At 40.0% G+C, this 12,925-nt stretch overlaps 1 protein-coding gene across 1 annotated transcript in view; it reads left to right on the top strand.

Moving 5' to 3' along the window:
• Positions 1-4,331: 4,331 nt before the first annotated feature.
• The window catches only part of ube2e2 (ubiquitin-conjugating enzyme E2E 2), a 29,221-nt gene continuing 20,627 nt past the window's right edge, over positions 4,332-12,925 (top strand). Inside the window, exons 1-2 of the mRNA XM_026924761.3 lie at positions 4,332-4,482; positions 11,876-12,058. Of these exons, the coding sequence (XP_026780562.1) occupies positions 11,883-12,058 (176 nt within the window). The 5' untranslated portion in view covers positions 4,332-4,482; positions 11,876-11,882. The remainder of the gene's footprint in view (positions 4,483-11,875; positions 12,059-12,925) is intronic.

Consider the following 12,925-nt stretch of genomic DNA (forward strand, 5'->3'; position numbering starts at 1 on the left):
ACTGAACACACAATCACACACTGACACAGCTGGAGTGTAAACACACAGGCTGTCTCTGACTGACACCACAAGACACACACACACACACACACACACACACACGCACACAGAACAGAGCAGAACCTAAGAAGGGTTTAGTCATACAGTGTACTTGAGAATAATAATATACTGACATAATCACAGGAAAAAAAAAATATTTTTATATCACAGCGCTCTTCTGATTATTCAGAAGGTGCTAATTAATTTTCTATAAGACCATAATTTTCTATATGCTCATTCTAATACATTATTGATTCTGTAGTAACAAATCTACACTTGTATGGCAGATGCTAAACATAAACAGATTATAAAAATGTGTGCAATTATTAATAATTTATTGTAAATTATTATGCTTATTTAACATTTCTGGAAGGAGTCTCCAGTGTCAGAGCTTTGCATGACAAGCTGCATTTTTTTGTTTGTTTTTGTTTTATTAATTTCAAGAGAGAGAAAATAGAGGGAATGGTGAGGGAATGAACTTGTTTCATGGATGTTCTACAACATTAAATGTAACTATAAATGGATAAAATATATGTTCTTTAATTAATAAAAAAAGTTAGCATTGGCAAATTGCTGTGGTATAAGAGGAATAAAACACTTTGTGATGTGTGGTTTTATGAAACATCACACCACCCTGTCGTTAATTCTTTTCCTATCACACCACGCCCCTAAGTGTTTTATTCTTAACTTAATACCCATTTAAATAAATGCACCTTCTTTTCTTCTCAATCAACTAATCATGAAATATTAATTAGTAGTGTATTTATTATGTAATTATTATCAATTGTAATGTATTTGTATCATATACAGGGTGAAATGTATTTGTTATTTCTTTGTGTAAGGACTATTTAGGATTCTTCATGTCTAGCGAGTCACACTGTATACCACTGTAATGGATTTTAGAAATAATATATAATACAGATGCTTTTAGTATTAATATACTGATTGGGCATCATTGTGTTCTGTAGTAATTTTCTGAGTTATTTGTGATTTAGTAATGAGCAATCGAATGAATTAATACATGTTAATAAAGACTAATATAATCTCCCTTTCATGTGCATGAGGTCCCTAAAATACAGCTTTCATCCATTTGAAAAACCCAATATAACTGACACGTGGTGTCCTACTTAATATTCGTTAACACCAAATAGGTCCTTCTTTGTGCAGAGAAATGTGACTTTCATTTATTTCTTCACTTTATGCCACCTAGTGGACGTGTTCACATTCATGTTATGTGCAAATATAATGGCACCTACTGTATGCGGCCAGGCCAGATGAAAGGTTTGTTAGGCTACTGTTATAGAGTATCTCTGGAGATAAGAGGAATACGACAAATATTTTGTGACCACACCAACGTAGAATAACTTCCAATAATAGAATATCTTCCAATAGTAGCAGATCCTGCATTTTATTCCTCTTATAACACCAACGATTATGTTTTTTCATGATTAAAAAAATGACAGTTTATACTTTTTATAGTTATGTTCAATGTTGTGGAATGTCTGCAAAAAAGTTAGGTCGTGTTATCATCTATAAAGAGTTGTTCCCTCACTTTCTTGTGATGTTAATAAGAAAAAAAATACAGCTCGTCATTTTACCAAGAAGCACTGACACTGGAGACTCCTTCCATAAATGTTAAATAAACGTCTTCTTACAGAAAAATTCACCAGCAGGTTTGTAAATTTGTTTATTATTAAACTTGGATTGTCTGTCATACAGGTGCCTGTGAATTAGCTGCTACTCCATAAACAATAACGTATCAGAACGAGTGCATTAATAGAAACCTGTGATTTGCTTTGTAGCTGAAACTACTGTCAGAGCTGCTGTTATAGAAAATTAATCACACCTGCTGACCAATCATAATCGAGAATTCAACACTGTGCACATTTCATTTTTGGCTGAACTATATCTTTAATCTTCTGCTTTCCCACCTGTTCATTAATGCCAGCATGATTTAAAGCATGTAATAATTCACTCTCCTGGTTAAAGCAGGTATAAAGAATAGGACGTTCCCCTGTCCTCAGGCTCTAGAACCTTCTAAAGTGAGCGTGTAAAGTTCAGGTTGCCCCAGGAGAGCTCTGAGACACACAGCCCTGGAGATTTATGCGCTGGGGTTTTTAATCTGGCTAATCTGTGTCTCTCTTTTAACTTGCTCGGAGGGCATCTTAAATGAAACAAGGGCCCTTTTTTTGGGGAGAAAATACGAGTCAGGAGTCATGCTTCAGGGGGAAAAGCATTCTACAGGTTGGGTATGTAATAGATATTCATGAGAAAACAAACACAAAACACACATCGATGGAGCAGTGATGCAATTTGGGTAAAATAATGTCTTGGTGTTTTCTGTATGGTTCTTTTCTTTCCTCTGACTTCCTTCTCCTGTCTGTCCCACCCCCGATCCCTCCCCGGTCCCCCAAGAGTGTGTGTTGTTGGTGTCTGATGACTCCCTGGGTCGCTGACTCAACACTGACGCTGACATCAGTGCCGAAAATGTGTGTCAGACTGATCAGATAAATATAGAGACAATATCACTGAGTCGTGGAAAAGAGCAATGCTGTGAGGACTTCTGTCTTTCACATTTTTTAATTAGACACATTTCTCCAGCGGCTGAGCTTCTTCATCAAGCATGAGTCCTGATCTGGGATCAGGGTTTGCATCATACATATGAACTGTGACGTTCCATCTGTGCCAAAAATTGACAATTTTCTATCAGTGCCAAAAATGACGATGTTTTGTGCTGAGAATGATGAGGTTCCATCCGTGCCAAAAAATTATGCCGTTCCATCTGGGCTGAACTGGACGCGGTTCCATCAGGGTCGAAAACTGATGACATTTTATTTCTGCCAAAAATGATAAGGTTCCATCAGTGCCAGAAAGGTTCGTTCTGTGCTGAAAATGATGACATTAGCGCCAAAATTACGCAGTTTTCATCCATCAAGCAAGCATTATGCGTCCGGGACAACATCAAAGGCCATCCTAGTCACCAGCATTCGCAGTTTCACAAACGACAAATCCGAACAGCCGGCTCGAAAGAATCCTCGGATCAATCCTACGGAGCGCGTGGTGCGACGTTTCTTCAGGTCCCCACTCAGAAGATTAGTTCCTACCTGCAGTTAGTTCCCATTTACTGTTTGATTAACAAAAATGGAGGGAAAAGGCATAACCATGGAGTAGATTTTCTGTCATATACAAATTATTATTAAATGTGTAGAAATATTACAATGAAAAATAAAGCTTGAAAGGAATGGGAGAGATCACTGGTGTGTTATTTAAGTTGTGTTTAGATTTGTGTAGTTAGCTTTAGAAGTATTTACATTTTCAGGACTACTGTTACTAATCAGAACAAAACAAAACAAAAAAAACGCTGGACAGTACACGGCCGCAAGCAACAACTGTAGCGGTAGCTGCTTAACTACATGTAAGAAAGATGGCCGCCACACGTGTCCTGCAGTCATTTGGCGCCTCGCTTGTGCACGTCCTCAGACATGAGGATGCGTCCACATGGTGCAATACCATGTAAATAACAGAGGCACCCTGTGTCCCCAAATGACTAAACAAATTAACGTTGTGTCTCAAATCGCATACTTACGTACTATTCTGGAAGGTTATTGATTAATGGTTTTTCAGTTAAAGTGTGATTTTAAAAACCTCTTAAACCTACTGACAGGTGTGTTTTGAGTACCACACTTCCGGACTTTACAGTTTGAGCCGCAGATCATGACAACCATCACGACCACAGCAGAAAGTTTTACAGAGCAATGGAGCTCGTCAGTGCGTTTAACGTCGCTGCGCAGGAAACCGCTAAACATTACAGTTCGACTTGGAAACCAGATGGACAGATGTTTTGGCTCTGATGTGATGCCGTTTAATGGACGCCACATTTATTCCTCCAGACGCACATAAGATAGTGTGTATGTGAGCAATGCCGCTCATGTAGCAGCTGTGTGTGTGCATGTACGCGTGGTGATAGTGGAGTAGCCTCCACTATCCTTTCCAAGCGATTCAAGTGACTTGTAGCTTGCTAGTGTGAACGCCGGGTCAGTCGGAGTGGTCACGATCGAGGCGAGCGAATCAGTGAACAAATCTTTTTGAGCTGAACTGACTCACACGACTAGTCACTCAAAAGATCCAAATGTAGCAACTCGAATGACTCCAACTTCCACCCCCATCCCATCTCATCCCATCTCATCTCATCTCATCCCATCCTCCCCCTCCACACACATACACAAAACCAACAGCATCAGCTGCACGTGAACGCGCCGCGCGCTCTTGTGGCGGGAGCGCGCGTGGAGGCGGTCTGGCTGCTTCGCTTTCTGTTATCGCTTTTTTTTTTTCAGGCTTCAGTTAAACAGCGAGGAAACGAGGGCGAGCGGACGGCCGAGCGGGGATAGCGATTTACCGTCAAACAAAAGCGCTTCGGATTGAACGTCGACGGCGGCTCGACAGGTAACGTGGTCGCGTGCCACCCGGTGTGCTCGGGACGCGCGTGAAAAGTGGATAAATGTCTCGCGAAAGTGTTTTTCTCTCAACGAGGGCATGTGTGTGTGGGTCGGGACGAGCCTGGCTGTCCTCGGGTGTTGCCAGATTGCGCCGGATTCCTCCTTTAATATGCTACTTTTGCTTGAATAGAGAATAATTGCAGGGGGTTTAAAAAAACAACAACAACAAAACGTGCACGTGGACAAATTTAGCTTGAAGGTGAGAAGGAAAAAATAGCCTTAATTAATAAATTGTGCATGCAACTTAAAGTCAATAACTCCCACAAGGCCATGCGTTATAAACTGATTGATTGGCATGATAAATGCATCCTCACGAGAGGAGGTGACCTATGGCCACACCCACCTTCAGGTAGTTTAATAGGAACATGTTCATATTCCAGCATTATGACATGGTTTAAAGTCATTAGTGAAGGATTTGGAACAATCATTGCACTGCAAACCATCCGCACAATCTGGCAACCTCTCTCCCTTTGTGTTAATGCTGGCCACTTTGGTCAGTTCGTGCTTTTTTTTTTTTTTTGGTTGCAACCACGACTATGCAGGGTTGCCAGAATGAATCTCTGTTTAAACCCCTAACTAGTTCACTTAAAAACATCCGAGTCTGTTATGTTATGTGTACCTCGAGAGCTTTTTTCAACCAGAATGCAATTAAAATAGCCAGAGATTGGTTTTGCGCGATCTGGCAACCCGTGGCTGTTGTCTCTCGGTTGTTGGCGTTATTTTGCGTGGAGTGATCGCACCACCAGTCGCTCATGATGCGGGTTACAGCCATATATCAGCATTGTAGGGTTGCCAGATTGTGAGTTTATGGCCCCTGACACTAAAATCCAGCCCAAACTTTAACTTTGGATTAAAGTGATAAGTGTGAATCCAGTTTCAACAAGAAAAGATCTAAAGCCAGGTTTACGGTGTACGATTTTTCAGCCTGATTTTGCTGTCGTGGTTGAAGATCGCATGTTGTAAAGGAGGTCTTTGGTCACGAGTTGAGATTGGTGGTCTTAAAAAAGCATCATGTGATGATCACTAGTTGACGACAAAGTTGTGGCAGGGTCAGAAATGTTCGTTAAAATCTCAGAGCGTGATCTGCTGCGATGCTCGACGAAAAGCCATCAATGGTAGGATGACACAAAACGTCCATCCATCCGTCATCTATCCTACACAGGGTCACGGGGAGCCTGGAGCTTATCCCAGGGGACTCGGGGCACAAGGTGGGGGACACCCTGGACAGGGTGCCAACTCATCGCAGGGCACAATCACACACACTCTCACACCGCAGACAATTTAGAGATGCCAGTCAGCCTTGTCTTTGGACTTGGAAACCAGAAATACCCCCGAAGCATGGGGAGAACATGCAACCTCCAGGCACGCAGGACGGAGGTGGGAATCAAACCCCCAACCCTGGAGGTGTGAGGCAAACGTGGTAACTACTAAGCCAACTACTAAGCACATGATGTGAAACTTGAATCGCAAATTGATATGTTTAAGTTTGAGCAAGCGATCATTTTAAAGTCCTGGTGTTATTTAATATAGCGTGACCAGCATACCTGCCTGACACCTTGTACAGTGAGATGCAGATCTACGAGGCATGCTAATGGACAGAAAAAGATTTCCACCTCAAGCTCACTTTTGTCCACTTTTAGTCCACAAACGACTCCAAACTCCACTTCTTCACCTTTATCCTGACACAACATTGCCACTATTATATGAGATATAATACTAAACAACCGAGGGCTGGTTTATGTTTATGTTTACACAGCTCCATTTTCTGAACAATCCCAGATCACGCTGATGATTGACGAAATTGTAATTTTCTTCGTAAGTCTATCATTAGAGGAACTTCATCTTTCTGATCTGATGCAGAGAACACGTAATCGCACAGTGAGATCCAGATTTCAGACAAGGTTTTATCAGGATTTACTTGTACAATGTGACAAGTACTAGCGTTAAACTGTTGAAATCACACAGTGTAAAACCGGTGTAATGGTATTTTGTCCCCGCATGATTAACAGCATCCCTTTCTGAGGTGACGCTACCCAATCTGGCAACATGAGCAGGATCTGCGTTTGCATGCGCTGCTAATTATGTTCCCCCGTTTCTCTCTGACAGCCTTCACACCCCCTCCTTCTCCTCTCATTCTGTTACCGTGTTTCATTTTTTCACCCAACACCAAAGACAGAAGACAGCGCTGCTTTTTAGGGGCCATGAGTCCAGTGCTGTCACCAGTCCTGCTCCTTTAGTCGCCGCTGTAGTGTGTGCTGCAGCTCTGACACACATTTTAACCTCGTAAAAGATGTGTTAATGAGGTGATGTGTGAGTTGTGTACAAGCAGAAAACAAACACATGTGCACACATCAGGGACGATAAGACCATCACTGGCTGTGTTTACAGTGCCTTTCATAAGTATTCGGAATAAGGAAAAGTTCTGTCTGTCTGTCTGTCTATCCATCTGTGTGCTGTCTGTCTATCTTTGTATCCATCTGTCTGTGTGTCTATCCATCTGTCTGTGTGTCTATCCATCTGTCTGTCTGTCTATCCATCTGTCTGTCTATCTGTCTATCCATCTGTCTGTCTATCTGTCTATCCATCTGTGTGCTGTCTGTCTGTTCACCTATCTGCGTGTCTCTATCTATCTATCTATCTATCTATCTATGTATCTATCTATCTATCTATCTATCTATCTATCTATCTATCTGTCTATCTATCTATCTATCTATCTATCTATCTATCTGTGTGTCTGTCTGTCTGTCTGTCTGTCTATCCATCCTCCTTCCATCCATCCATCTCTCTGTCTGTTTTTTTTGTCTGTTCAGTCATCTGTCAGTTTATAAATGTCTGTGTATCTGTTCCTTTCTGTCTGTCTGTTTTTGTAATATCTATCTATCTATTTATCTATCTATCTATCTGTCTGCCTGTCTGCCTGTCTGTCTGTCTGTCTGTCTGTCTGTCTGTCTGCCCATCCTCCTTCCATCCATCCATCTCTCTGTCTGTTTTTTTTTGTCTGTTCAGTCATCTGTCAGTTTATAAATGTCTGTGTATCTGTTCCTTTCTGTCTGTCTGTTTTTGTAATATCTATCTATCTATCTATCTATCTAACTATCTATCTATCTGTCTGTCTGTCTGTCTGCCCATCCTCCTTCCATCCATCCATCTCTCTGTCTGTTTTTTTGTCTGTTCAGTCATCTGTCAGTTTATAAATATGTCTGTGTATCTGTTCCTTTCTGTCTGTCTCTTTATATATCTGTCTGTTTTCCTGTTTATCTTCATCTGTCTGCCTGTCTATCCATCTGTCTGTCTGACTGTTTGGCTCTCGGTCTATTGGCTTGTCTATTGTTGTTTTTCTGTCTGTTTATTTATTCGAAATGGTCTATCAGTCTGTTTGTCTGTCTCTGTCTTTTCCTGGCCGTCTAGCTGCTTACGTTCCAGTCGTGACCTCTGCACCAGAATAATCTTCTGTTGTGTTAGTGTGCAGTTGCGGGTTTCAGTGGCTGAAGTTTTAGCAAGAACACTCAGTGTGAAAGCGTTTTGGTTTGGGACAGAGCCCCAGTCTGAGCTGTTTAACAGCTGTGTTGTTAGTGACTGCATCGTAACAGGCCTTTATTCATCTACGCCATGACTTGAGTGTATCATCGTTTTTAGGTCCTCAGTTTTGTGTTAAAACTTCAAGTTTGAATAAATTACCCAGTTGAAACTTTGTAATTTGCATCATTGACCAGTAGCACACAGTAGCACGGTCCTTCATAATGCTGATGTAGAAGATCCAAAATACTTCTTGAATAATGCTATAAATTATTCCATAAAATACAAGCTAGCTAAAATTCTGACCACAATAACTTATATCTAAATTGCTGACTGGAACAAATTGTGAACTTTTTGTGCATTAGTGTATTTTGAACTGCAAATTTTCATTTCTTTTTGATTACTTCAGCAACTTGAGAGCAAGAAAATCCTAATAGACTCAGTTTATTATATTTACATTTATTGAGCTGATAAACTTTTTTTTTTTTCACAAACCCTTTACAAATAAGGCAGAATCCGATCTCAGCACTTGAATACTAATTGCTTTGCACTGAAAGGGTGTGGGTTCGATTCCCATGACTGCCACAAGATTGTGTTTTTTTTTCCTCTTTGAAATAGTTGCTGATAGAAATAGAAATGGCCTTTATTAGCAACTGTTTTTCATTACATTAGCAGATAAATTGTTTGTTGATACACAAAGTCCTGAGGAAAAAATGTAGTGGAAATAGTTCTGACAGAAAAAAATGCTACACTTACACATAAATTCAGTGACTTACCTACAACAACAACCAAACAAACCAGCGCAACTGGACTGACTCTAGAAAATATTGTGACACAGAGCAGTATCTGGTCTCGTGTGATTATAATCAGTAAATTTTTGCACCACCATGCAAATTATGAAACTGGACAATATTTCATTCCTCCAGTTCTGTTTCTGTCCTGATCAGTAATGGAAAAGACACCAAAAAATAAGAAAAACATGGACCCAATTGTGTAACATTACTGATGAAAATGTGTCAAACGCAATGCTAATTTTTTTTATATAGCAAAACAAATAGAAACATAGCTACTGATAGCCTTCATTTGGGGTAAAAGCATTTGGCAAATGAATAAACAGCGACAGAATCTCAATGATACCTTTGATTCAGTCTCATTTATTTGTACCGCATCCAAATATAAAAGAAAGAAATGGATTTTTTTGGGAATATTTTTTCCCCCCTCCATTTTCTTTAAGTGATTCCCACACGAATCTTTTATTTTTCTGTCCAGTCCTTGCCGTAATGCCTTGTTTCCCTTTCGAAAACCTCCTTAAAGTGAGCCGATCATGGCCAGGTCACGGCCGTTCCATAAATAACAGATGGAAAAGCTTTTCCTCATAGTCACAACATGATCTCTTATGCAGAGATCACTGCGGGAGTCGCATTAATGAGTCAGTGTGTAAAGAATTCAGCAAGCCCAGGGCACTGAAGAGGAAATAAATCACCCGACATTCAGGCAACGTTCGCTGTAAAATGTCACCGACGCCCGTTATCTATGAAATCAACTATTAATAGACAAAATTACATTTAATCCGATTGTTATGGGCTGAGTCAAAAGGAGTGGAAGTGCAGACAGATGAATGGCACTTAACTTTAAGCGCCCTAGTCATTAAGCTGACCGGTTTAACGACAACGAAATTGCACAGTGCATCACAGTTGTAGAGGTTTAAATACATTTGTACTATAGCGCTGTTGAGTTCTTCGATCTGATTGGTGTTTATTAATTATCGCTTCTATAGTAACAGCTTACACAGAGATTTGCATGGTGGACAATCTACATAATCTAATACTAATAATAAATGGATTTAAAAAATGTGTTGTGGTGATATGATGAAGTTTTCTGTGAGGAGATGTTTATTTAGCATTAAAGGAAGGAGTCTCCAGTGTCAGTGCTTCGTAACAGTCAGTAAGTTTTCCAACATGGGAAACTTTTCAGAACAGAGGAGTTTACACTTTCTGGTTTCTCTAATAACACGACAAACTGCAATATTTAGTGTCGTTAAGTTCAAGAGAGAGAAGAAAGAGAGACTGGTGAGGGAATGACGAATTGGGAATTTATAAATGGGAATTTATCGCTGCTATAACATAAGTGATAAGCAGAACTAACGGGCCATTCCGCGTCATTTCACATAAAGATCCCATAAGAAAAAAAACTGGCCTTCTGTGGAGATTTTTAAGCATTTAGACAGACAGAAAACAAGTTTGTCTTTATATCTGCCAAATTACATATAAAATTTCTGGAGATATCTAATTTTAAACATGGCTTCCCAGATAAGATGTTTTTTTTTTAAAAAATTAGAAAGTATGATATGTATTAGGGGAGTGGAAAAAATTAAATGTTAGAATTCAGCCAAAATATTTTACAGATTTTGTGTTTAGCTAACAAGCAAGAAATAAAACAAGAAAGAGCTAAATCTGAGACATGCAGCAACAACCCTATCTGGAACATTAAATGTAACCGTAAATGAATAAAAATTTCATCGTGTTGTACGTGTTCTGCTTCACATCCAGCCTCACCACACCACCCCATTGTTGATTATTTTTCTATGAGTACACCACTAAATGTTTTATTGCTTACTTAATCCTTTCGTTCTTTAAAATTTGAATTGAATAATTGAACAATTGGAGCCACAGTGTACACCATCAGCCACAACATTAAAACCACTGGCAGGTGACGTGAATAGTATTGATTATCTCAGTGCAGTGGCACCTGTCAAGGGGTGGGATATATTAGGCAGCTCCCCTAATATAACAGTCAGTTCTCAGAGATGATGTGTTGGAAGCAGGAAAAAATGAGCAAGAGTAAGGATCTGAGCGACTTCAGCAAGGGCAAATTGTGATGCTCTGGGCAGTGCTGCTGGGAAGCCTTGGGTCCTGGCATTCATGTGAATGTTACCTTGACACATACCACCTGCCTAAACATTGTTGTAGACCAAGTATACCCCTTCATGGCAACAGTATTCCCTAATGGAATGGCCTCTTTCAGCAGGATAATGCGCCTTACTACATTGTAAAAATTGTTCAGGAATAGTTTGAGGAACATAACAAAGAGTTCAAGGTGTTGACTTGGCCCCCAAATTCCCCAGATTGCAGTCAGACCGAGCATCTGTGAGATATGTTGGACAAACAAGTCAGATCCATGGAGGCCCCACCTCACAACTTACTGCACTTAAAGGATCTGCTGCTAACGTCTTGCCAGATGCCAGTTATCACAGCACACCTTCAGAGATCTTGTGTCGTTGAGTCCATGCCTCAATGGGTCAGAGCTGTTTTGGTGGCAGAAGGGAAGGGAGACCCACACAATATTAGAATCAGAATCAGAATTAGCTTTATTCGCCAAGTGTGCGCGCAGACACACAAGGAATTTGTTGTGGTTTTCTTTAAGGTGCTCTTGGTACATACCTACATATCTTACATGAGAACAAAAAAACATTTAAATAGTAAGACTTAACAATAAAAAAATAAAAATAAAAAAATTATAATGTGTATGAATCTGGAACAGAAGATTTATGTACAGATTTGTGCATTATTTACTCTATATACAGCTGTATAAATAAAGAGATATGCTTATGTATTTACATAATACTTGAGAAAGAGGTAGTAATTAGAGATGGAGGATGAATTACAGGAATGAATTACAGAACACAGGTAATGATTCCTGTGTTAGCTGTTTAAGCTGGAGATGGCATGGGGGAAAAACTGTTTTTATGCCTAGATGTTCTTTAGATTAGGCAGGTGGTTTTAATGTTATGGCTGTTTGGTGTATAATGTGTCGCTCTGTTTCAGGGCCAGGATGTCCGGCGAGGTGCAGAGAGCAGACGACAGCCCCAGCACGAGCGGCGGGAGCTCGGACCTCGAGCAGAGAGAGACGGCTCCTCCGGAGCAGGAGCGCGAGCCAGCCCAGCCCAAGAAGAAAGAGACAAAGATCTCCAGTAAAACGGCAGCCAAACTGTCCACCAGCGCCAAGAGGTGAGTTCAGCTTTTATACTGTCATTTTGTGGTGTGGTGGTGTTGAAATGTAATTTCAGTTTTTGTAGGATTTGAATTGAGTCTGGATTTGAATTTAAGTCGTTTAAATGACGGCCATGAAGAAAAGACCATTTAGTAGCTTTTTGAAATAACTAGCCCAGGAGGAGTTCTCAGTCTTTTTTTGGCCTTCTTTTTGATGCCATTTTAACGGCCCAAAAATTTCACTTCTGCACTCTGCTGCAGAAAGAACTACACTGAAATATCGGCCCATGTGCTGTTTAGATTATGCCCACACATTGCAAAGTAATATTGTATTTTGTAGTGATTGTATTTGGAAACCACAATTGTGCCACACAAAAAACCCACTCATTTTTATTTTAAGTATCCGCTCAGCACGCTGCCAGGGTCTGATGTGAAGGCCACTTTGATTAACAACATGTTGGAAGTGGTGCCACTGTGCAAAATGGCTCTTAAGTTGAGCTCCAAATTGAATCAAAGCTAATGGAAGTTGAATCATAATCTGACAGCTGAAATTATTAGTTTAAAATGTTTCATAAATCAATTTCATGTGCATAGAACTACATTTGTAAAATTTATTTGAGTATATCACTGTAACCAGAAGATGAACCGGTTAGATTTTGGAACTGATCCAACCAGAGTCAATGTCACAACAAGGTCAGGTGTCTGAAACAGTTTTTCTTCAGTAGCGTCCTTCCTGTTTGAAGTATATTTTAATGATATTTCCTGCATACAGTTTTTGGATGGTGCTGTTAAAGGAAATATTATTATTATTATTATTATTATTATTATTACATGGTTGGATAGTATTTGCAAAATTAATCTCTCTGAGTGCACAAATGGTCAGAA

This window comes from Pangasianodon hypophthalmus, chromosome 22, assembly GCF_027358585.1.
Source record: "Pangasianodon hypophthalmus isolate fPanHyp1 chromosome 22, fPanHyp1.pri, whole genome shotgun sequence".
Lineage (NCBI taxonomy): Eukaryota > Metazoa > Chordata > Actinopteri > Siluriformes > Pangasiidae > Pangasianodon > Pangasianodon hypophthalmus.